At 36.0% G+C, this 27614-nt stretch overlaps 1 protein-coding gene across 11 annotated transcripts in view; it reads right to left on the minus strand.

Moving 5' to 3' along the window:
* Positions 1-27614, minus strand: part of MPP7 (MAGUK p55 scaffold protein 7) — a 252467-nt gene that overhangs the window by 41096 nt on the left and 183757 nt on the right. For 7 of the 11 annotated variants that reach the window (XM_065520448.1, XM_065520447.1, XM_074000707.1 and 4 more), the window contains 3 exons: positions 24763-24837; positions 24363-24559; positions 23816-23880 (listed from right to left, as the gene is read on the minus strand). In XM_065520448.1, the coding sequence (XP_065376520.1) occupies positions 23816-23880; positions 24363-24559; positions 24763-24837 (337 nt within the window). Of the gene's footprint in view, positions 1-13914; positions 13957-15016; positions 15320-15423; positions 15445-23815; positions 23881-24362; positions 24560-24762; positions 24838-27614 lie in introns of those variants that run through there. The other 4 variants (XM_074000713.1, XM_074000710.1, XM_074000711.1 and 1 more) reach the window with 2 other exon arrangements.

Genomic DNA, 27614 nt, shown 5'->3' on the forward strand with positions numbered 1-27614 from the left:
ATACACACACATCTGATATACATACGCACATATGCATATATATGCACAGACACATATATACATGTACATACATAGATATGTATACACATACACAGACAGGGTGAGAAGAAGGAAAAATTGCCAGCCCAGACAATCAATAAAATAGCCAGAACAAAAGATATAGCAAGAGTTATGAAATTCAGAGTATTTATTTGTGATGATTTTTCAGCCTGCCCCATACTCCTAAGGGCAATTTTTCTAGAATCTGCCCCCCATGGGTAGTCAGAGGTAAGAGCACACTTAACACATCCTTCCAGGCAGTACAGAGGCTGTAATTTTCCAATTTCAGTAAAATAATGAGTGATGTGTCAGTACACCTTAGTTAAGTCTGAGCTTAAGGGAGAGTAATTCTGTGTCTGGAAAAGGGAGTTAATCATTTCTTGCCTTCAGATCTTACTTCTCATATTAAAAGGAAGACCAAAAAATGTGATCTTAAAGTACACAGAGGATTCTTTTAGATAAACGTGAACCTGTTTGATTTCAGTTCACTTTCAGTGCAAAAGTCTTAGCAAGAGCTGGCTTTAAAAAGGACGGAAAGGAAAGGGGTACATTAACAAGGAATTTAGAGTAAGGGAACAGCTTTACGTAAAAAATATTTTTCCTTACATTTCATGTTTTCGCAATTTGTAATTGGCTCAACATTTTTATGGACAGGCTTTTTCTAGGGAGCTTACCCACAGCTGCTAGAGATTTGTGTTTTTGAAAGGAACGGCACGTTTAGTTTATTACAATAGGAAAGTGACTTCAGAGTTAAGACTGCAGCTGCAGGTCAGTCCCTAATCACAGACACTGCTTATCTAATATTTTCCAGTAGAAATAATTTATGACTTGTTCATTTATCATTTAATGTATAGCTTTGCTTAAAGTTAAAAATTTAACTGTAAAGGGAGAGATCTGAGTTGCTTGTTATTTGCTTCTTAGTTCAGTAAGACTGCAATAAACATCCCTTTATCCCATGTCACTGATGACTTTATTAGGGCAAATTGCTAGAAACTGGACAGATCCTGTCCAAATGCTTCTCAGATTGATTAATATCAATGTCCATTCCCACCAGCAGTATGTACAGTGGCCCATTTCACCATTCTCTCATCAAAGGACTTCTAATCTCTTCTTTAAAATCTTTAGTGATTTGACAAGTGAAAACTGTACATCGTTGTTATTTTAACTGTTAGTGGAGTTGACGGTATTTTTTTTCATGTTTATTACTCACTTGCATTTCTTACTTCTTCTGCAAATTGTTGGTTTATACATTTTGATCGCTTTGGGATTAGAGTCTTCATAAATACATAGACACGGGTCTCTTTTAATAAGGTCATAAGCGCTTTGTTTTGTTAAAAAGGCGTAAGGTTTTCTATTTTCCTTTTTAACTGTCATCATAAAGAAATTTAAACTGTTTATGTGTTTGAATTTATAAATATCTTTCCTTTGTGATTCCTTCCATTGTTTCTATAACTTTTCCATCTTAGTTCTGATAAATATTCACCAATATTTTCTGAAGTGTTAAAAAGCGGGTTGCATGGCTTTACATTTAATTTTTTAATTCCATCTGGAATTATTGACATGTAATCATGATGAAATCAGACCTGGGAAGTGTGGCTGTAACTTTACATTTTTCTAAATAATTAACCAATGGTCCCAGAAATACTCAACAATCCTTTTACTACTTTAATGTTGACACATATGTTGTATTGAAATACCAGATGGTACATTATTATGCCATGACAGAAAAAGGTGATTCTTGGTCTAAATTTAGCTTCTCTTTTTATTTTTATTTATTTATTACTTTGAGAAAGAGTCTTATTCTGTCATCCAGGCTGAAGTGGTGCGATCATGGCTCAGTGCAGCCTCAAACCCCTGGGGTCCAGCGATTCTCCCACCTCAGCCTCCCAAGCAGCTGGACATACAGGCACATGCCACCACACCCGGTTACTTTTCAAAAATTTTGTTTTGTAGAGATGGGATCTCACTAGGTTGCACAGGCTAACCTCAAACTCCTGGCCCCACCTCAGTCTCCCAAAGTGCTAGGTTTATGGACATGAGCCACCATACCTCACCTTTCATTCTCTTTTTAATATCAATACCAAAACAACAGTGTAAGTGGTGGTAGTGGGTGATATTTGTCGGGCACATACTAGATGAGAGCCACTACTCAAAGTGCATTATGTGGGATGAATTTAATTCTCACAGCCACACTATGAGGTGGGTATAACAATCCATGTGTTTCAGTAGACTCTTCAGTGTAATAAATAAAGATGGCCAAAGCTTTGGTTCAAGTATTAAATGATAAAATGAAGTCAAGAAGAAAGTTTGAAATATTACCCTATATACACAGATGCATAATAAAAAAAATGAATTTAGCTTATTTCTATTACATTATGTCAGGTATGAAATAATCTAATAGAAAAAATTAACAAAGAGAACCAATGGTTTAACTTAGGGATTAAAAACATAAATTTTTTCCTGATGGAAGACATTTTCCAAATATAAGGAAACACATTTTAATACTCCCCTGTATTCAAAATACAAAAATATGTAAGGCAGTGTCATTGGCTGCCAACCACTAGGGGACACAAAACTTACTCTCAAATACTTGTAATTTAAGGTGTTTTCACAACACAGGCCCATGACTAGAAAATGAAACTTTTTGCAAGTATTCCAGTCACTCTAATTTCTCTTAAGTAAAAAATTTTAGAACTTGAGCAGTTGCGATTTGGTCACTTTCAAAGTTATTTCTCGATATTGCATTTGTAAAACATTCTTCATCAATAGAGTATTCATCTTAATGCCTACATACATAAATTAAGAATCATTTGTTATTAAAATAAGTTTCATATTATACATGTTATAACTACCTATGCTATAATTTCAAATGTTAGCAATATTTTTTAACAATTAAAAAACCCGGAAGCAACCACGATATGCAGAAGTATGGAAATGATTGATTAAATTATAAAACACCTTCTCAAAGAAATGGAGTTGAAACTATTAAAATTATGAAACTACATAGTACCACAGAAATGCATTTCAGATAATAAATGGAAAAAAACAGACAGGATACAATAATCATACTTACACTATGAGTTTTACCTTTTTACTAACATAAAGACTGTTATGGATACAGAAATATAGAAGAAAACACATCTTTTTAAAAGACAATGGTTGTGTTAGGTAGAGAGGGCTGTGGACAATAATTTGTTCTACTTTTCAAACTTACTATAATATTATATATTTTTCAAAATTACTATAATATTATATAATTATATAAAACTACATAATTTCAGATTTACAATTTGAAAAAGAAAACACAAAAACACAAAGTTCACAATATACGAAGAAACAAACAAATGAAATCGTATTGGCAGATGTAGTTGTGTGGTTATACCAGCATGTAACACAAAATACACATTGGTTGTGTCTGAGAGGCAAGTTCTAATAATCTATCTTTTTCAGTGATTATGGTAACAGACTAAATTTGTATATTAACAATAGTTAGGAATAGCCACATAAATTCAAGCATAAAGCAAGCAACAAAAGCAAAAATCATGGAAAAGTATAAAAAATAAGAATATAATATAAGAAGTTAAGATTAAGGGCAAGGCAGAGAGAGAAGCAGCAGTCTCACCTAAGCAGTAATGATGAAAAAAAAGAGAAGTACTTATGGTTTTGAAACTTACAACCAAACTAATAAAATGGATAAAAAATCTTTTCTAAAATCACAAATTATTGTATTATTTGGCTCCCACAAATACATAATTTCAATGTAAACTTATAATGTAAATATTTGTAATTTTAATGATCTCACTTTTTAATAAAATGTTGACCTTTAAGATGGCATTTTATTAAAAATACATGATCATTTTAGCTACAAACATGCCCATTAACATAAAAGACCCTCAAGCAAAGTCAAGACAACTCACCACCCACACTAATAGCCTCCAAAAATCCCACATGTGAATGAGGGGAAAATGGGACTTGGCTTTCTGTCAACTCAAAGAAAATCAATACTATTACATTACCACCTGCAATTTTTCAAATGGGACAGTTTCAATCTTTGATTACATTTCTTTTACATAACCAACCTGGTCTAATAGATAGTATGCATTTCTAATGTTAAAAATAAGTTTTTAATATGTATATGTTTATAGCATGGGAAAAGAGGTCTTCGTGAAATAGTCTTGACTCACAGAGGTTTAGAGAAGGAAGGAATACATTTGTTTGATGCAAACAAAGTCTAGAAAACTGCTTAATTTTTTCAATGGAGAAAAAAATAAACATTTAAATTTTTTTCTCACCTTAAAATTACTAAAATGCAGATTTTTTTAATCAGAAGACTTTTTAAAATCATTGTATGAAAGTTATTTTTTTGCATCTTAAAAATCAGATTCCTTTGACCAAGCAAATATTTAACTGATTCAATAGGTACCTTAACTACAAGGAAAAAAAACAAATTTACTACAAGTGAACTTCTTAAGAAGATTTTTTTTAAAAATGTAGACATTAATAAAAACTAAGCAGCTGGAAATTATTATATGATATTAGGTTTCTGACAACAAAACATCGAACATTTCTACTAATATAAACATTTTGAATATAATGTCAGTGCTGTTGTAATAGTGCAAATCATAACCAACATAGTAACATGATCTTAATAGAAAATTATTATCAAAATGATGCTCTCATTATATGCCAATCATAAAATTATCCCAAAGACTATAGAGGATAATTAAGAACATCTTACAATAACAAACAAGTAAAAATCTTGGGAGGAGGTTTAAACTGCGAAGAAATGCTAAATCTAGATGTATTGAAATCTAAAGAGGCTAGGTTAGTCAGGTTCCATATTGATCTTACAAAACAATGTCAGAAAAAAATCACCAAAGAAAAATGAACATTTTCATGGATTATATTAGCCAATTATACACACGCTAATTTTGTAGATAAAGGGGAAAAAGGTTTTCAAACATACTATTAGAAAATTCATCTCTGCAATGTTGCAGGTTCAAAGTTGCTCTCAGTAAATGTAAAGAAATGTTCACATGCCATAAATACCCTTAAGTCTTTCAGCTCATCTCAGGCTAAAAATAAACATAGAAACTCAAAGTACCTAATGAAACCACAAAAGTTAATAAAAGATACAATTTGCAATTTTCAAAGAAAAATATTACTTAGGTCTTTAAAAGTTTTCCTGATACCACTGACAATTTGTTTTAAAGTACAGCACAGAACATCACCATAAAAAAAGAGAGAGAGGAATTCGTATGAGAATTTAATTTTTTGTAAGCCAGCTAATAAAGAAATAAGTTCTTACTTATGTCTCCAAAATTATGAGAAAATACAGTTACACATATGTAAAACTGTGTATAAAAATATAGTTCTGAGCAGAGAGAAAAATTGATTTGAAATTTTAATATGTTTTTTCAGTTGAGTCCGTGCAACCTAAAATTCTCCAAGCAGAAATGGTTTCTTTCTGTCAGAAAAAATATTTCCAAGTAGTATTCCAGACATGCTGAGATTATGCAGTGTCTTTCGTATTCAAGAAAGAACCTGTGTCACTTTTGAAAGAATGCTTCTAAATGTTCTCTATGCATAAATATTATGTTTTGGAAAAATATTAAGGCAGTAATATTTAGACACAGCTGTACTTAATTTGCATGACATTCTTTAATAAAATGATTGAATATTGAATATACGGGAATTTTTACTGGATTTATAAAACATGCAGTTAACTTGTTGAAGATCAGTGTGGCTTCAACATAGGAGGACAGACAGAAATAAGAAACAGGATTAGGAAAAAACACCTAGGAACAGATGTGGGTAAATAACAACATTTGAAAGAAATAACAACAAATAGTTTCATTTTTATTTAACTTGATGGCAAACCTCTCTTCAGTTACATTAAGTCCCCAAACTGATCGTGTTTTAAAAGAATGTATGAAGTACTCCAGAGCAAGGGCAAAAGTCAGGAAAAGTGACTTTTCAGGAAATTATTTGTAAGAAAGTATGTTAGAAAAGAGATGCATAGGTGACGCTTTGTGAATTGATTAGAACAAGTTTTCTATAATGAATTAGCCAGAGGAAAACAGTCTGTAAATCTGATCAATGTTACAAAAAAATTACTCTTCATATGGATTATTTTGTACTGCGGCAGGAAAAAGGAGAATTTTTAATGCTGACTGTTCAACCATCGAGAAGCAATTATACTTCGGAAGCAAACACACTGTTCTGGAAAACCGAAAATAAACCAACTTCCATGCCATCCACCAAAGCTAAGCAAAATTTTCAAAAGCCTATAGGAAGAAAGGAATTTTTTCTAATAATTCATATATATGCAAGTACATACATAAACATATATGATATGACAATCTTTATATACAGGCAGCTCCTGACTTACAGAGATTCAACTTTAAATGGTGTAAATTTTGGCAATTCATATTTACAGCATATTAGCAATTTACCTTCATGTTATTACTATGATTTAATTTCTTTTTAAGAGATAGGGTCTCACTCTGTCACCCAGGCTGTAGTGGCAGCATTGTAGGTCACTGCAGCCTTGAACTCCTGGCCTCAAGCGATCCTCTCACCTCAGCGTCTGGAGTAGTTGGGATTACAGGTGTGCGTCACTGCACTTGGATTATTACAAAATTTTATACAAACTACATACAACTTACATTGCCCAGTGAGCTTTTTCCTTTCTTTCAATAATAAAAGCCAAACCTCTTTCATTAATAAACATGCTAACCTCTAAGAAATGGGTATGTTACAGGTCAGTAAGAATCATACCACATAGTGTACTTTCACATCAGTGATAGCTTATTAAATATGGTTTTAAAGTATAATTCTCATAAAAATTGGTATTTAAATCTTGGAGTGTCATAGATCTCTACTTGGATGTCAAGTGGAATCCCTGAACTTTTCCTCAGCCCAACTTACTCCTCCACAGTCTTTCCCATCTCAGTAAATAGTAACTCCATCTTTGTAGCTACTAAATCCCAAAACCATACACCCATCCTTGGTTCGCCAATTTGTCAGGAAATCTCCTCAGTTCTACCATCAAAATATATCCAGAATGGGACATCTTCTCACCACCTCCATAGATAACATCTGCTTCCAACCACAATCATTGTCTGCCTGAATGACGACAGGAGCTCCCTGCTTCTGCTCTTTCTCCCTCAAAATCCATTCCCAACAGATCAGCCAGCATGACCCTTACAAATAGAAGGCAGTTCATGTTACTGCTCTGCTTAGAGCCCTTCAATGATCTGGAGTATAAGAGCCAAAGTTCCTCCTCCCACAAACATTCCGTTATCTCATCAACCTCAATTCCTATCACTCTCCCCATTCACTCTGCTCTGGTCACTCTGGTCTCTTGACCCATCTTTAGGGCCTTTGCACACAGTTATGCACAATGCATCCTGTCTCGGGGCCTTCGTACATGCTGTTGGAGGGTTTGCTCACATGCATCCTGTCTCGGGGCCTTTGCACACGCTGTGGGGGCCTGTACACATGCATCCTGTCTCGGGGCCTTTGCACACGTTGTTGGGGGCCTGTGCACATGCATCCTGTCTCAGGGCCTTTGCACATGCTTGTACCACTGTTTGGAATGCTTATTCCCAACAAGGCTCACTTAGGTTTTTGCTCAAACATGGCCTTCTCAGGGAGGCCTTCTTTGACCACCATATTTACATTTGAAACGCCCATTTTCCCAGCTCCCTCATCACCCCATCTCCATTTCCACCTTACTTTTCTTCTTAGCACTTTATTACCATCTAACAAATTGTTCACAATCTGTCTCCACTCCTACTCCCAACACAAAAGTGCTAGAAAAGGAGGATGTTTGTTTTGATCTCTGTTGAAACTCCAGTGCCCAGAATAGCATCTAGAATGTAAAAGGCACTCAAAAAAAAATTTTTTTATAAAATCCAGAAATAGCATTATAAGAAAGTTATATTCTATAAATACCAGAAGAAAATGCCAACCAGAGCTAAGGTGGTTCTCTCTCGACAGAGGCCCTAGGAATGGGGAGGAAGGGGAGGAAAGGAGACTCCCATTTTGGATTGCCGGTCATCTGCGTCAACCAAATGCATATAGTACTTTGAAGAAAACATACAATTTTACGTTTTTTTAATTTTTTAATTTTTATTTTTTGAGATGGAGTCTCGCTCTATCGCCCAGGCTGGAGTGCAGTGGCGCGATCTCAGCTCACTCCTAGCTCCACCTCCTGGGTTCACACCATTCTCCTGCCCCAGCCTCCCGAGTAGCTGGGACTACAGGCGCCCGCCACCATGCCCAGCTAATTTTTTGTATTTTTAGTAGAGACAGGCTTTCACCACCGTGTTAGCCAGGATGGTCTTGATCTCCTGACCTCGTGATCCGCCCGCCTCAGCCTCCCAACGTGCTGGGATTACAGGTGTGAACCACCGCGCCTGGCCGCAATTTTAAATTATTTTAAATAATTTTGGTATGAGGAATACAAAAAGAAAACAGAAGACAAAAAGGAAGTGATTCACAGATTTGTGAAAAGAAAAATACCTATATGCTCTAAAATATAGCACAGAAAAAGTTAAAACACAACCAGAAGACCAGAAGAAAATGTGAGCAACAGAGAAGGGATGAATATTCATAATAAAAGAAGAGCTCATCAAATTAACAGAAGACTGATGAATAACCCAACCAAAAAAAGGGGATTAAGAAATGGTTAAGAGGAAAAAAGTGGGAGGGGGAGGAAAACTACTAAAAAGTCCCACAATTACAAAAAGTCACAGAACATTTTAACACGTTCGCTAAATACATATGTTTATCATAAAATAGTTTTGCCATTTATGTTAGCGTGTTGCTTATGAGCCTTGTTTTAAAACCACATAAGATCTGTAGGCATTTTTAGGATTTGGCTTTGGGGAAAAAACAGAATTCCACAAGATAATCAATTTTCTCAAGCTATTTGTAACAAAGTCACTTTTTAGCAATATATTCTTTTTTAAATGGGAGACTATGATCAAACTTGCTTATTCTACAAAAGAACTAACGTCAAATCTTTGATTATTAGTTGAAGTGTTTCCATAAAAGAAGATACTTTTATCAGCAACACTATTCATTTATCTGTCCTACTATTTCACTGTGGAAGGACGTATTCTTTTTAAAAGCCTTTTTATATCGTATGACTCTCTTCTCAGGTATCCTCCTAGGTTTCCTTATCTTGGTGGTTATCTCAAGGAACTTCTAGGTGCACAAACCTTGTGGTTGTCTCTTGCACACATCAGAATAAGTATTTAGACCAGGAGAACATAAAGAAATGCTGTCATGATGCACATATACTAAAACACACTGGCCACATTTTTCCCTTTGCCATACTCAAGGATGGAAATGAAACTATTTTTTCTAAGACCAAGAGTTGAATGGAGTGAAAAGCTGGTACTTTATAATCCCAGCTACTCGCGAGGCTGAGGCAGGAGAATCACTTAAACCAGGGAGTCGGAGGTTGCAGTGAGCCAAGATCACGCCACTGCACTCTAGCCTGTAGACAGAGCGAGACTCCATCACAAAAAATAAAAAAAGAAAGAAAAACAAAACAAAACAAAAAAACCTGTCAAAGCCAGGTAGGCAAAAAGACCTTAAGTTATCCATCTGCCAATAGGAATATATTTTGCACATCAGCCCTTGAAGAAATATGTTGTCTCATTTTTCTAGAAATACTCTTGGGTTACCTTTACTTCCCCATGGTTGAGAATATGGATACAAAGAAATACTTCGCTCTTGTAGCACAAGCACCAGTCTCGGAATTGGCAAGTAATGAGGAATGGTATGGACTGCAATGAACTGGAGTGCTCTTAATCTCTCCATTAAGGAATCAGTTATAACACAGCTCAGCTAATTATTATTATTTTGAGACAGAGTATGGCTCTGTCACCCAGGTTGCAATACAATGGTGCGATCTCAGTTCACTACAACCTCCACCTCCTAAGTTCAAGCAATTCTCCTGCCTCAACCTCCTAAGTCACTTGGATTACAGGCATGCGCCACCATGCCCAGCTAATTTTTGTATTTTTAGTAGAGACGGGGTTTCGTCATGTTGGCCAGGCTGGTCTTGAACTCCTGAGTGTCCTTCTCCTCCAGAGTGTCTGTGAGCCACCAGTTTGATATGAATTATTACATGATTCATGCTATTCTCATTCTACTTAGATGGTCCCCTGTCTTCTTCTATAATTGGATGATGTAGAATGGTCTCTTGGAAGCACAAAGTTCACCACCTTTTCCAAAGAAATAATTTTGCTGGGCCATGTGATATCTGTATGCTTAACTTCACCTGCTAGTGCCAAATTCTTTTATCTAAACCCTCCCGTAGTCTTAAATTCTACCCAATCTAGTCTTATTTGGACGTTTTTCTCTAATGGAATTGATTGCTAAAACTGTGTTTCTAGTCTATTACCTCTCACTACTAAAAGCACAGAACTTACCAGGACACCTGTCCACAGCAGTAGGGAGAAAGTCAGAAGAGAAATGTAGGTGAAGATAAGTTTAATGCTTGTAACAATTTCTAGAGAGTCTTGCTTTTGTTTGTGTTAATAAAATCCCTTGGCATCTCCAAACTGGAGATTTCCTTAGAAAGTTAATCATAAGTTGATTATATTGGGGGCTGTTCAGCCGACGGTTATTTAGAGGGGTTATGGGAATAATAAGTCATATGGAAACAAAATCAAAAAGATATTTGAAAGAAAAAGTTATTTAGAAGCTTTGAATCATTTAACGGTTAACCACAGTTAATTATTTCCTTTTTCAGATATTCAATTCTTTACCATTGGCTCGGTCATCTCTGCCTATAAAAATGAGATCATCCTCTCTCCCACTGCAGCACTCCTATCCTCAACTGTAAAAACTGCCTCGGACTCAACTGTGATCCCTCCTCTGCTGTCAGCTCTGTCACTTCTTGACACCTTGCAATTCGGCTTCCGGTGAAAATGTTTCTCAGATGTCAGCAGTGATTCCGCATTGCCAAATTCAATGGCATTTTGTCAGAACTCATTTTCTTTACGTGCTCTAAAGAAGCCCACATTTCTGATCACCCCTTGCTTTTGCACATCAATGTATAATATATTTACTGATTAAATACTCATTTCACAACACTCCTAAATGCTGGAAGACAGACACACATTTAAAATCCATATTTTGTTCTTTGGACGAAATGTCATACAAAGAATAACACTGGGTGCCAAAATCTGGCAAAACTTTAATAAATGTGTAAATTACTTAATCTAAAACTTATGATCTCACATTATACAGTACCAAACTAAATTTCCAGGCCCACTATCTACATATCATCGAACTTAAATATGTCCAGTGCTCTGCAAGTCATCTATTTTCATGCTATTCTCTTCTATCTTTATCCCCCACGCTACCTAGAATTACACCTAACCCTTGCTGCCCAGCTCTCACGGCCTCTCTTGTGGGACTGGGTATCTGGTTGCTTCAGGCTGAGATGATCACCACCTTCTCAGAATCACAGGATTTTATGTGACAGTCATCAGATAGTGCTTTACGCGGCAGTTTTCTATAATCTCTACTGCCTGATTGACTGAGTATAAGCCCTTAAAGTTTAGGGAGTAGGTACCACTCTTTCTATTTTTGAGAGAAATAGAAGCGTGCAGTGATGGCTGTCCACATCTTCATACCTCCCTGTAACCAAGCTCTCAGGGGGTCTCCTTCCACAGTAACCCTGGCTTGGCCATGAGACTTGTTTCATCCAATGAGATATTAGCAGATCTGATGCAAGAAGAGGCTTCCTGAGCATTTACATCCTGGAGACTGTTTTCTTTTGCTGTTCTCTGGAATCTGAGACCACTGCATGGGCTAGTTTTGTGAAAGGTGAAAGACTCCATCAAACACAAACAAGTTCCCCTACCTGAGCACCCCCCAAACCAACCAGACCCCAGCCAAGACCCCAGACTGAACAGATCCACCAAGTTGACCCAGGCCAGAAGAACCACATTGCTGACCACAGTATCAAGAGAATAAATGCTTGTTGTTTTAAGCCATTACAGTTTCTGGTGATGTAGGGGGAGGTGTTAATGGATGTACCAGGTATCTGGCACACTGTATTATTCTGAAATGAGTAAAGAATACAATTTTAATAAAATCTCTCTCATCATTCAATTCTTACTTAGTAGATTTTCTCTAGCCTAGAAATTGAAATACTCCATATATCTGGAAAGGGTTTTCTAGTTTGTTTTGTAAAATGAAAAATCAAAAGGCAGCAATTGTAAAAGATACAGTACAAATATTCTGTCTCTCTAGATGGGGATGTGACTTCAGGATGCTCCATTTACCATCTTTGAGTCCTCAGGTAAATACTGTAAACTTTCTTGACCTTTGTTTCTTTTTCTTAAAATAAATACAATACCACTAACCTCACAGTATTAGAGATAATACACAGTAAATACCAAATATAGTCTCTGGTGCATTTCTTCAATAACCAGGAGATATTATCATCATACATAATAATTAATCTTAAAATAAGAGAGCTGAAGCAGCTGATCTCTACATGTGGTTCTGGCTGGGCATGGTGGCTCATGCTATAATCTCTGCACTTTGGGAGACCGAGGCAGGTGGATTGCTAGAGCTCAGGAGTTTGAGAGCAGCCTGGGCAACCTGGTGAAACCCCACCTCTACCAAAAATACAAAAAAATTAGCTGGCCGTGGTGGTGCAGGCCTGTAGCCCCAGCTACTTGGGAGGCTGAGGTGGGAGGATGGTTTGAGCCTGGGAGGCGGAGGTTGCAAAGCCGAGATCATGCCACTGCACTCCATACTGGGTGACAGAGCCAGACCCTGTCTCAAAAAATAATAATAATAAAATAAAAGTATGTCTCTACACGATTCATTCCCTCTCACTACTAAAAGCAGAGAGTTTGTCATGATGCCTGGATGTGGCAAGAGTGGGAAAGTCTGAGGGTAAAACATTAGGGAAGATCATTTTAATGTTTTGAGCAATTTCTAAACATTTTTGTGTATAACAACCCTTGGCATCTGAAAACTAGAAATTTTTCCTGCCCATACAGATTAGAAAGTTGGTCATAGGGCTTAACTATATTTGGAACTGTTCAGTCAATGTTTACTTAGGAGGGGCCTGTGGGAATAAGAAATCATAAGAAAACATAAGCAAAAAGTGGCCGGGCATGGTGGCTCACACCTGTAATCCCAGCATTTTGGGAGGCCAAGGCGGGCAGATAGCTTGAGGTCAAGAGTTTGAGACCAGCCTGGCCAACATTGCAAAACCCTGTCTCTACTAAAAATACAAAAATGAGCCAGGCATGGTGGTGTGTGCCTGTAATCCCAGCTACTCAGGAGGCTGAGACAGGAGAATCACTTGAACCCAGGAGGCAAAGGTTGCAGTGAATCGAGACTGTGCCACTGCACTCAAACCTGGGTGACAGAGTGAGACTCCATCTCAAAAACAACAACAACAACAAATAAGCAGAAAGTTGTTGGGAAGAAAAAGGTTGTTTAGAAGTGCTGATTAATTCACAATGAACTAGGTAATTAGAAAAGTCCAGATGCCATTAATTGTGTAAAATTGCTTAGTGCCAATAGGATGCTTTTTCATTCTCTATCAAAAATTATATAATTATATTATCTTACATCAAAAATATAAATTAGATTAATATAAAGATAGGGCATCTGGAACATTTCTGGAATATAATAACCAAAGCACACTAGGAAACCCTTTGTGTCCAGCCCATTGAGCCTGGGTAACGTGAAGGTGTGTGCCACCCCCACCGAATCTCAGAGCATGCGCGTGCAAATGCGCTCATTTCAGATAAAATGAGGTAATGACTTCAAGGAAAGCAACAGAAAGAAAGAGATCCTCCTCCATGGCCAAGTGCTCACCTATATAGGTTCCACTGTTGTTACCAGCACAGTCAGCATCTTCTGGATGGAGTGTAAAAGCATACAGAACAAAAGCCAAGAAATAAAGCAGAACAGTTAGAAGGCCAGCCGCAGATGCAAAAAAAAAAAAAAAAAAAAAAAAAAACCACTTACAACAATTAGGTAAAGCACAGCATAGAACAGCCCTTGCAATGCCACTCTTAAACATAAAACAGTTTGTTTTATATTTAAGTTTAAAGTGACATTTTAAAATATCATGCAGGGTTTTGTGTGTGTTCTTTTTTTTAATTCCCCCAACTTTCTTCGGTGGTTTCTTGATCCAGGTACAAGAAAATTATACGAGACTTGTCTGAGAGGTTTATATTTTCTTTCTTTTTCTCTCTTTTTTTTTTTTGAGACAGAGTCTTGCTCTGTTGCCCAGGCTGGAGTGCAATGGTTCAATCTCAGCTCACTGCAACCTCCGCCTCCTGAATTCAAGCGATTCTCCTGCCTCAGCCTCCTGAGTAGCTGGGATTACAGGCGTGCGCCACTACGTCCAGCTAATTTTTGTACTTTTAGTAGAGACAAGGTTTTGCCATGTTGGTCAGGCTGGTCTCGAACGCCTGACCTCAGGTGATCTGCCCACCTTGGCCTCCCAAAATGCTGGGATTATAGGCGTGAGCCACCGTGCCTGACCTATATTTTTAAAGTTAAGAAAACTATGCCAACGGATCCCCCAAAGTAAATTTATTTTTGTAAATCAGGTTCTTAGATAATAGGTAAAAATACAGCACTAATTTTGGCTCATTGGATTAGACAGAAAGATGAAGATGAAAATACATCCTTTCTATTGATAAGAAGAGATTTCATGTTGGGAAGTAACGGGAGAATGATATTGCTATTTTTTTAAAGAACTGATAAAAACATTTGTAAAGTAAGCAATGCGCTAGTATTTTGAAGTCACATGAATACTAGGCTATACGTATCTTAAAAACTTTATTTAAGTAGTGGGGTACTTATTATTTTAGGCCTCTTTCTTGTGGAACTAGCAGCATAGACTGCACAGAAATCAAATAATTGAGAAGGTGCCCCTAGATCATACACCAAAATAAGTCTGTCAATACATTTGAATAATACTGTTTATTTCATTCACATTTCAGACTACTAACAGAATAAAAATATAATGTATTATTTCAGATTACATTCTATGTTTCTGCTGCATAAAGCAAAAAAAAAATGTATATTTCTTTCTAACACAAAGTCCAACCACAATTTTTGGTTTTGTAACTTCACAATGGACGTTTGGATGTACAACAGAGTACATTTATAAGTTGCTTGTTATATTCAATTTAATCCTACATATATGTGCACTAAATAAAATTACTAGACTATGCAGGGTAACTTACACATGTACCTTTAATTTCCTCTGAGAAGCACAAAGAAAATGAGAAAGGAAATGATTAAATGTGCAGAAAATACAATTAGAATAGGAAGATGTTGCACCCAAAGGAAAAAAAAAAATCCACCTACCACACTCAACTGTTTCCTCATCTTAGAAAAGCCAAAGGAGAAAACAAACGTATTTTAAATGTTTCAAAATTATCAGTCAACAAATACATAGAATTTATGCCAAACTACATTTTAGGCTGCACTACAGGCTTGTTTTAAAAAGAATGCATACACTTAACTTGTCAAAACATAGTCCTTACATAGCTTATTAAATAACCAAATGGGAAAAATAACCAGAACAAAAATCTTCAGCATTTTTTTCAAAATAATGTCTTCATTAAGGGGATTATATTTATTTTCATAGAACAGTTTTGTTGGTAAATCAATCTGTTCAATGCTTAAAAGAAATGTCTTGATAAAAATAGTGGAAAGAAGAAAGGATATTAGAAACAACAAATTTTGTCCTTAACATATCTAAATATCCTGTAAATTTCACAATAACCTGACAATTATCAATGTAATACACATATCAAATGAGTTATGCAGAATCATTTATTTTTATTCTGTCTATATTATCTGATGAAAGGTATTTTAGAAAGTAATCCTAAATGGTTCCTAAATTACTAATAGGATAGCAATTTAAAAGTTAAATATGACTTCAGAGACTCGCTTTCAGTTAAGGGTGGAAAAAGTCCTGGCAATATTACAGAGGGAAATCTAACTATGAGTTAAGGTAAAACGCATTTCACTACATGACCTCAGAGCAAATAGGAGTGATCAGAACAGTTCTCCCCTCATCCATCCAAGCTACAGAATAGCGGCCAAACAAAACACTTCCAGGAAAGTGTATACCACTGTATTTTTATTTTTTAAAATACTTATGGATCCTTCAGCTATGTTGGCTTGGTTTGATCAGTATTAGCAAATATCACAATCATTATTATTATTCAGGCTCGTGCTTTGAATCACCCAAGTTGTGACTTTATTTATGCGTATGTCTTAGTAAATCTGACCTGTCATGTGCATCTAAAACAAATTGTTAGAAAACAAGAAATAAACTATATGATGTGGCTTAGGCAAACAGCTAGGCATGATGGACATCAGATGGGTCACTTTAAAATCTCAGGTACTCCATTATAAAGTGGGTTGTTAAACATAGAGTCTATTTTTTATAAGACCAATGGGATAGATTAAATACTACACCCTCGATTAAAGACTTAGCGCCATGGAAATCAAAATGATAAAAGCCATACCACAAAAACCAACAAAAAATTAAAACACTAATGTCAATCCACAAAAAAATCTGTAATTATATCACATATAGTATATATTTCACATTCTAATAAAATGTCATGAATATGCTGTATAAATTTGCAAGAGAATGTTTCTCCATAAAATTCTTAAGTAGAGAGAGAAGGATATTTTTATATTACTGATATAACCCCACACATATATTTGGTAGCAAGTATTATGCTTAATGAACATCCAGTAAGAAAATGAAAGGAACAGAATGTCTTAGACTTAGCAAGTTTGAACAAAGGGGAAAAAATAAACAAAACGCTGATCTCAGAAGAGAGTTGGGATAGTCACACGATTACTACTATGTGGAAGGCACTGTTCTGTGTACACTACAATACACAAACTTATTTAATTCCCCAACAATCTACAAGGCCAGTACTATAATCCCCTTTTTTTCAGATAAGAAAGAACCCTATAGTGAATTCTCATAATTTTATGTTGCTTTGGCATCCATTGTGAATCCAGGCTTAACTTTCTCATATCAGAAACAGGGGTTAGTTGCCCTTGACATAGCTTCAAGCTCTCTGCCTCCTCTGACTTCCTCAAGGCAGCCCATCCAGAAATCTGCCATATACAACTGCCTGCTGGTGACCATCTCACTTTGGGACATACAGATACAGCATATGTGACTCACTCCATGACCCCTACACCCCACGTGGACCATGCAATTATGCTGCCGGGACCACCTCTCGGTCACAGCGTAACTCCACGGAACTCATGCCTGCTTTCTTTAGACCCACTATTTAGAACTCCCAGAAGGAAAACTTGCTTGGATAATGCCCTGGACCACAGTGAAGGCTTTGGTCCCCCATCTCTCTTGCTCCTCACACACTGGTTGAGTCTGTGTCCCAGAGAGCTCCCCTCTTCCTGTTGGCCCTGCGAGGCGTGCTGCCCTCCTCTCTGGGATCTGTGAGTAATACACTGCCTCTGCTATTTCATGCACCCCTGCTATTTCATGTTTCCTCCTCTGTGTCTCACCTGCCCGACACACCTGCATCTACAGTTTTTCCTGGTCAGGGCATTCCCAGAGAGTGGCTATCTTTGTAGGAATAAACTGGAAACAGGTCAGACAAGAGCCCCAAGAGTGTCTGTCAATATAATCAAGTCCCTGTGAGACAGGACATCTGGTCACAGGTGGACACTTAGGCATTAGGCCTTCCACCAGGAGAAAGAAGTATCCCATGAAAGGCACACTGCAGACAGCCATGACCACCTCCCCTGCATCAGAGCAGGGCTAGAGTTTATAGCCACTCTCTAGAGAGAGTTCAAGAACTAATTAGAACCGAAAAAAAAAGAAATACAACACATTTGTCCATGTTAAAACTGGGATTTGGACCCATGCCATTTGGCTCGAGTCTGAGTTTTTAATTCAATCCTATACTAATCATGACAAAATCACATTTTGATTACTCAAGTCTCAGACTAGAAATGGGCAGGAGAGAGGTCAAGGGACATAATGTTTCTTACAAGTTTCCTATTGACTTAGCATGACCTCCCACGGCCCCACCGTCCCTCCCCAAAGCTTTGGTATTCCAAGGGAGAGTCTCCTGCCAGGAGTGGCCAGGGAGAACCAGCTCGTCTCCCCAGTGTTATCAAGAGTCCACCGTCTGCTATCTTCAAGCACATTAGAGCAGGAGAGGAAAGTTAGGAAAGTCACAATGGGAAGGCCAAGAGGATCTCAAAAAGATAAATGTGGCTGAGCACAGTGGCTCATGCCTATAATCCAGCACTTTGGGAGGCCACGGAAGGAGGATCACTCGAGGCCAGGAGTTTGAGACAGCCTAAACCACATAGTGAGATCTCATCTCTATAGAAAATTTTAAAAATTAGCTGGGTGTGGTGGCACATGCCTGTAGTCCCAGCTACTCAGGAGGCTGAGACAAGAGGATCGCTTGAGCTCAGGATTTCAAAGCTGCAGTCAGCTATGACTGCACTCAAGCCTGGGCGACAGAGTGAGAGCCTGTCTCAAAAAAAGAAAAACTTTTTTTTTTTTAAGAGAAAGATAAATGTGTTTCTTCAGAGAATGGACTGGAAAGGTTCTTGTGAAAAGTACGTAGTGAGTTCTGCATACTGGGCAGTAGTAAACATCCCATTCTGCTGGATGTCACTCTGCAAGGGACATGTGTGACACTCCTGAAAAGTGGAGAAACTGTGTCTATATTAGTGTGCTATTATTCACATGGGCAAAGTTAAATCCCCATACTAGAAACCACTTACCTAAATTCCCCACCCCCTACCACAATCCCTTCTAAAAGTCTGCAATAACACACAGCCACAGATCAGACCCCTGAGAGTTAACCAACGCTTTCTAACCTGCATGGCATTGGGTCCCTAGAACACAATACAAGCGACAATACAGCTGAGAACCCTTGCAATGGAAAGACTAGAAGCATCTACCCTGATAGTGTTTGAGAAGCAACATCTTCAGGAATCCCAGGAGAACACAGTTCACTGAGACTGAGCGTGAGCAGTAACAGTTAGAAGGTTCTTCACCTCAACCATCTTGCGATTTAAGTGATAAGATATGAAATTTACAACTTAGTTCATCTACACTTCTTTCCACCCAAACTCTGAACTCCGGAATCTTCCAAATAGTATTAGTATTAGGGAAAAAAAAAAATTAGGTATTTTTTAAAACCCCATGTGTTTCTGTTTATACAAGACCTCACCAATATTAAGAAAATGTTTGACAATGTTTTAGACATACAAACTTCATATAACAACATAAGCAATGTTATTTGTTTCTGAATTAACTTTATGTATAAAAACAACAAATAAAATTACTTAAGAATCCAAGAAGAAGCAGCTTACTCAACTTGAAAAGCTTCATTACAATGACTTGTAGCGTCCAGTGATATATTATTCTTAAGTGTTAGACCTTCCAAAATATTGGTACTGTGTGCAGTGAATTCATTATTTTACTCAATGTTTAAATTCTTTTTTGCCTGTTGTGATTATCAACTGACAAATGCTTGTCTTTGAATGAACTAAGTTACACCTTTCTTACATGGATACCCTTCGGCTTCAGTTAAATATTTTCTTTTTACCTGCATAATAACAATCATAACGGGTTAAAACAAATTCTACAATAAAATATTTTGTGTTTTGCTTTCTAATCTTTAAATGGTTGAAAAATTGTACATTCTTGTTTCTTTGACTGCAAGAATTTTTTAAGAGTTATTGTGTAAAACAAAAATTTTGAATTAAGGTTATTCAGTCAGCAATATTAGAAACTTTTAGGTTCTTATACTTTGATAACTAAAAAAAGGAAACAACACTATAATAAATCATACTTGAATATTCTGTTGTAAAATATATTACCTGGATAACAGCTTTTTCTTACTCCTTTCTGAAGACCATATATACTGGACTTAAATATTTAATATAAATCACATCCTACTGAAGTTAAAGTTAAATTAATTTTATATCATTAGGAAGACAATTCTTAACTCATATTTAGATTTCAATAGAAAAGCAGGCCGGGCGCGGTGGCTCAAGCCTGTAATCCCAGCACTTTGGGAGGCCGAGACGGGCGGATCACGAGGTCAGGAAATCGAGACCATCCTGGCTAACACGGTGAAACCCCGTCTCTACTAAAAATACAAAAAATTAGCCGGGCGCGGTGGCGGGCGCCTGTAGTCCCAGCTACTCGGGGGGCTGAGGCCAGAGAATGGCGTAAACCCGGGAGGCGGAGCTTGCAGTGAGCCGAGATAGCGCCACTTCACTCCAGCCTGGGTGACAGAGCGAGACTCCGTCTCAAATAAAAAAGAAAAGAAAAAAAAAAAAAGAAAAGCAACAAACAATACCACAAATAAATTCATATTTCTTTCTTAAAGGTTAGGTAGTACATGCAACCAAACTATAAAAATAAGTTTCAGGCAGAAAATTAGAGTACTTTAAATTATATTGACACAAGAAATGCAAGTTGCCAAGTTTCTGTGATGCAAAAGTACTCTTTAATACTATCTGGGACATAAGATTCACTTTTACTCATTTCCAGAACACTTAAGCTGTATCTTTTATGTAATAGTCTAAAAGCTGGTCATCTAAAAGAAAACTATCAGATTTTGAGGCCTGCTTTTCTGTCTGTATTACTAATATAAATCCATTATGTGGGAACCTATCATTAGATGATGGACAGGGAGGGAAACAAATTTCCATTACAAATATCTTTGTTCGGTAAGCAATTCTTCCAAAAAATAGGGGGAGGAGACAAGTGCTTATATCTAGCTACTAAGACTTAGAAGAAATATTTTAGGTTTCAGAGTTCATGTTTTTGTCTTCAGGAATTTTTTATTTTAAGAGGTAAATTTTTTTGTGTGTTTGAAAAGCCTTTTTTTTTTTCCTTCTGGGTTTGTATTAGATACACAAAGATTCTTAAGGGGAGGAAATAACCAAGCAGCAAAGATGAATATGACTTACACTTATGAATTTTGTACAAGGAGGCTAGTTTTAAAGCCTAAAGAGGTTGTTATTATAATGGCTCCTGATTTCACTTACCTTAGAGCCAAGAACTAGAGCTCTAGCACAAATATAAATGCAAAGATAATAAGATTGGGATGTGCCCTTCTTTATATACTTCTATATTGATATTAACAGAAACCCTATAGTTCCAAAACCATCTTCCATGAATTTTTCCTCCATGCAAACTTAAGTTATGGTGATACACTACAAATGAAATAAAGAGCAAAATAAAGATTTAAAAAAGAGTAATACGAGCAATCATTTTGTGAAAAAAGTTAACTGGCTAATTTGATAAATGGTATTACATGACTAAATTCATTATTTCAAATCCGACATGTGCAATTTCCTCCTAGGTGTTAAGTCCACTAATGTGAAAATTAGTGGATAAAGTTTTTATCACTGTATTTTTAAAATAAATTTATAAATATTGACATGATAGAATTATTCTTCCTTTACAAATTTTACATTAAATCAGAAACTTTTAAAAAACCCTATTCCATTAATATTCAAAATCATAAAAACAAAAGATTTTATATCAACTTGTTGTTTCTCTTCACAGCTTTCCTATAATTCAGCAAAGGGCATGATAACGTAAGTTTCCTATTCCAAAACCCTAAGTACCAAATATTGAAGTCCAGAAAGTAGTGGATCAGATGGCCTTTACAAGTTTTAGTCATGTAAAGAATCATCATCAAAACACAGGTTAAAGTGCTTTTAAATGCCATTTAAAATGTTCAGAATCAATACAATGATTTATGCATAACTTTTAACTTTATGTGAGACAATATTCAAGGAAATTGCAAGTAGAATTTCAATTCTTTGAGAATAAAGACATTAGCTTCCTATTTAATTGTCACAGAAATATATTGTCTCTCTGAACAGGGCCATATCTGTTATATGTTTATTATTTAATAAGGATAATTTTGACCAGATTTATTTGAAAATAAATAACATATATAAAAACAAATAATGCAGCTCTCAGTGAATCAAAATCTAGCTTAATAAAAAACAGAGAGAGAAGAAAGAGAGGAGGACCAGCAAACATTTCTGAATGGTATTCAAGAGGCAGAAAAGGCAAAAAAAACACAAAATTATTCAAATGAGGACATTTCAGTAAAGATAAATGCTAGAATAAATATTTATCAGAGCCACATATTGAAGTATTAACATAAAAAAGAAATTATGCAAATCAACAGACAAAAGGACTCTGTTACAATTAATACTTCTATGTACACACACAGAAACACACACACACACACATACCCCTCACTTTCATATGCATCTATACAGAAACCAGTTTGAAAGAGCTATTAAAAAGCAATATATCTCTTTTGTATAGTTCTTTTAAAGAAACACATATACACTTATTAAAAATTTTCAATCAATGAAAATTCATAATAATATCAAACTGTAAATTTCTAAGTTGCCTAGGTCTCAAACAGAGTTGAGTATGGATCTAGATTCAAGTATAATTACATTTATTTCATCTTTCAGTGACACATATCTTATCCCACATATACCAAATATATTAGAAATGTGTAAGCCTCCTATTTTAAAATCCCTTTAAGAGCAAGTCAGGCAAGGAGTCTCAAAGCTCCTTTCTGTTGGTGAGTTGGCCAGTGAAAAGTCATCTCGCTTAAGAACAATGAAATGTTCTCATGAAAGCTTTAAGCTTTCTCACGTCAGAAGACGTGTAGCATTCTGTGACAAGGATTTTTTTCCTTGTGCCTGGACTTAATGCAGCAAGGACAAGCAGGCTTTTGAATCAGTGCTCTACTTCAAGCATTTGACTGCTTGTGAGATTTATACTCGACTACAGTTTGGCTCTCTTCTAATGTGATTCCTGGGCTATATGCTTCTGCAAACTGACAGAAATCACAGGAGATGTGAAAAATGCAACAATACTAAAAACAGATGTTGGTGTAAAATTCCAGGGCCATTTATTTGGTCATTCCGCTGTTGAATGTACAATTTCTATGCTGAAAACAAAGGGTTGGTTTTTTTCTCTTAAAATACCTAGAACCATGAAACATCTAGGGGAGGTGCAATAGGGAATTTATGGGATGTGGACTTGAAGAGGTGGGTGGTGGGAAGTAAAGAAAAGCTGACAGAAGGTTAGGCTGAAACAGAAAAAAAAGTACTTAAATGCACACTATGTTTTTCAGTAATCATACGGTAGCCATCCTTTGTCTTTCTCTCATTTTCTTTTAATCTAATCTGGTGATAACTCCAAAGGGATAGGCTAAAGGTCAGAAGTGTTATGATCTGGGGGTAAGAAAGGAATTAAGAACAATTGATCTTGAGCACAACTGCTTTCGTACCCAACAAAATGGTAGATTTTTTTTCTCCCTAATCTTTACCAAGAAATACCTAACCCAAACCTCCTGGCTTTGAAGAAATAAGAGCTATATTTGAGGTGACATTTAATAAAATACCTATATTTGGAAATCAAAGACAGTAGTAGTAGTTAGTTACTTTCTTAATGAGTGAGTCATGGATTTATTATTAACAACCTCAACCACCCCTTTCCTCAAAAGATTCATGTTAATATTCCAAATATGAATCTCATATTTGTTTGTTCCTGAGAATTGATGATCCCAAAGTTATTGCTAGGGTAATAGGACCCTTTATTCTGCCATGAGCACCTGCTCTAATAGTCAAAAATAAACATCGGGGTTTGGTTACCCTGCATTCCTATTAACAAACTTACATGATTTCCTGTTGGAAACTTTCAGGGGCTGAACCAATATTTCTGGTCGTCTCAGAGCCAGTCTCCTGGGAGAAAGAAGATCAACATGCCTATCAGTTTTCAGCACAGGTCTGAGGTGAATACAACATCAAAATATTTAGTCTTAAGAAAAAACTTAAAGGTTAGAGAAAAAAATGAATGTAATGCAATAGACTCAAATTAAGAAACAAATCGCCCACTTTCAAATTTTTGTAAATTATCTTCCCTCCCTCCAAAACCACTGGTCTTTTTTTTTTTTCTCCACCTTTCATATCAACATGGTTTCAAGATATTAATGTGCTATTTTCCATTTGCTTCATAACAAAAATCTAATATGACCCAGTACTGTCATATTATTTTTGGTCATTCATCATACTTAGTTAGACAAAACAGAAATCCAAACCCAAGGGATAAAAAATTCTAAGGCAAGGTTTTATAGCATATTTTATCACATCAATGTTAGAATGATATTTTGCAGAGAACAAAAGGTCAGCTGGAGAAAAGCCATTATTATGTACCAGCAGCTCACCTTTCCTGGAAATGCTTTGAGGGGATCAAGCCTGCCCTGGGGTTGGCATCACCTTCGTGTTTCGCTTGCCACCAAGTTGCATCATCTTGGCTCATAATCTGAAGAATATCTCCCTTTTTGAAAGAAAGCCCAGCTTCCTTACATGGAATTGCCTTATCCTCATTAGGATTATAGTCAAAGAGGGCTTTGATAAACATCTGGAAGAAAAGTTTCATTAAAGATGAATAAAGATAAAAAATAAAAGTGAAATGGCCTATATTCTCCTAACTCCGACTCCAAACATAGTAATTTTAAAACTGGAATATTGAAAGAGATATGTTATGACAAAGTGGATATGTGCTGGATGGAAAAACATGACTTCCCTCCCACGCACAAAAAAATGTTTTTAAGCAATAATTACCTTGCCTTCTTTTGATGGTGTCTCCTCTTTGATGCCGGGTATAATCTTAAATGTAATTGCTCCCTGAGACTGAGCCTGGTATCAGATGAAAGAAGGAGTTATAAGAAAACCAGACCCAAGGAAGAATAAGGTAAAATAGGTAGAAAGTGAAATGCATCTGAAAATTTACAAGCTTAGAGTTTCTACTCTTAGATAGACTAAACGGAGGAAACTATTTTTGTAGATATTCCTGTAATGTGAGAAAGAAAGCTCTGAAGTTTGTAGAATAAGTTAAAAAACATTAACTCCTAAATCCACTTTTACTTCCTGTATACTTTTAAGCTGTCAGTAAATACATTCCCATCCAAGTTTCTTTGAAATAGAAACACACAAAATATGCACAACGCCTTAAATAAAATAAACACAGTATTCAATGACTAGAGTAGATAATGTCTAGAGGGTTGGGTGCAGTTGGCTTGTGCCTGTAATTCCAGTGTTTTGGGAGGCAAGGTGGCAGAATCACCTCAGCCCAGGAGTTCAAGACCAGCCTGGGCAATATAGAAAAACCCCTGTCTCCACAAAAAAAATTTTAAAAATTAGCCAAGTGTGGTGATGAGGCTAAGGCCTCTTGAGCCCAGGAGTTCAAGGCTGCAGTGAGCTGTGATTGCACCACTGCACTCCAGTCTAGGTGACAGAGCAAGACGCTGTCTTTAAAATAGTAATAATAATAATAATAATAATAATGTACAAGGTTCAGGCAGTTACATCTAAGTATCAGCATCCATGTTTTGGGGGACAAAACACCTATAATGTCAGTAGTGCCATTATAAATATATGATTCAATTAGGGACAATGCCCATCACAAAAAAAAAAAGAACATTCATATCTATTGCATTCTGGTTAGTCAGTAAAATATCAAACATAATAGATTAATTGCAAGATGAAAAGACTGAGTATCTATTCTAACTTCATTAAAATAAGTACCAGCACCCACAAATTTTTCTTATCTTAGTTAGATATGATCTCTCTTTAAATATACTCTCATGTCATTTTCTGTCTCTCTCTTTTTAGCATTTATTGTAGCCATATTTAATTATTTATGCAATTACTTCATAAGATATGTTACTCCTGCTCATTTGTAAGCTCCATAAAAGCACTAAATAGTTGGCACATTTGAAAGATATGAAAGGAAGAGGAGTAGGGCAAGACACATCTCTCTGAGGCTCACTATCTGTGGTGTGCTGGTAAACCAGGACTCCATTTGTTTAAAAAGAAAAAAAAAAAAAAAGCTCTGATGCGTACTGTCTGTCAATTTCCATGGTATAAATACTTTCACTATAGCCAGTTTCAATTTGCCAGCATGCAGTTGCTGAAAGCTGAGTTGGGAAATGGTGCATCATACAGTCAGCTCTGGCGAGCCTTAAGAAGGCAGCTCTAGTGCAACACAGCAACTGAAGTAAAATGGGATTCTGACAGTTTAAATAATAGAATTTTATAAAGGGTTGATTTATTTCAAAATGGCAATATCATTGCTATTGCTTACTGTAAAAGGCACTCACAAATCTTATAAAGAATTCTCATCCTGTAATACTGAATTACATTGGTAGAGAGAAAACAAAATTTGCTCTATAATCTCCTCATTTTTCTAGTTTGTGTGTGTGTGTGTGTGTGTTTTTTAATGGATCTATAGTCCTTATAACAGTGTCATTTATTAAGGATTCAATTCTTATCACTATTACTACTGAGCCATATAGGTCTATCTCTCACTGTGATTGCCTCACAATAATCTAGCATAGAGATGAATGATTATTTGATCAACGCAACTTTCTTGGTAGTTTCCAAGTATTTTTGAAATATTTTGTTCATTTACATTTACCATATTATTGCTTGAGGACTAATTTCCAATAGTTGAATTTCGTGACTAAAGGGTATGCACATTTAAAATTTTGATCGTTTCAGATCTCAAAAAGTTCTACTAATAACTTATCCCATCCCCAAATCATATAAATATACCTGTTTTCCTATACCCTGACCAACTCTAGGCATCATCAAGATTTCCAATCTCAAGTAACCCGACGCTTTCCAGACATCCATGTTTTCTTTTGTAAAGTATTTGTCCATATGCATTGCTGATTTTTCTGTAAATGTTTTTCTTATTGATTTTTATCATCTCTGTATATATTTTGAAATATTAGCCTTTTATTATATATATTGAAAATATTTTTTGTACAATCTCATTTGTCTTTGATGTTTCTTTATGGCACCTTTTTTCTATAAAGAAAGTTTTCAATTCTAGTAGACACATCTGTTATTTTTCTATTTGACTTTCATATCAAGGTTAAAAAGTCTTTTTCTACCTCATAAAACTTGTATATTACATTTTATTGGGCAATTTCTGTGATTTTTTTTGCATTTAAATATTTAATTTGTTGGGAATTTATTTTTACATATTGTGTAAAACAAGGATTGACCTTATTTTTTCTGAGTCATTAACCTGACACCATTTATGAAATGTTCCAGTTTTCCCAGTGATTTAAAATGCCACCTTAACCATATACTAAATTTTCATATCTATGGAGATCTGTTTTTGAGACACACTCAAACCTCCTCCAGTTGGTATAGCTTTTCAGTATGTTTTCATACATAAAAGAGGGAGTTTCCCTTCCTTTTATCTTATGAATGAACTTTAGAATTAATATTGCCAAGGCATAAAATAATTGTATTCAAGTGTCAGATTTCAAAAGACATCTAAATTAGTTTGACTAATTTGTATTGCTATGATCCACAGCATAGAATATGACTGTGTCAATGGGAGGAAGACAAAGATAAACGCATCATCAGCCACAGGGTAGATGCCATCTGCTAAGTACAGA

Source organism: Macaca fascicularis, chromosome 9 (assembly GCF_037993035.2).
Source record: "Macaca fascicularis isolate 582-1 chromosome 9, T2T-MFA8v1.1".
Classification (NCBI taxonomy): domain Eukaryota; kingdom Metazoa; phylum Chordata; class Mammalia; order Primates; family Cercopithecidae; genus Macaca; species Macaca fascicularis.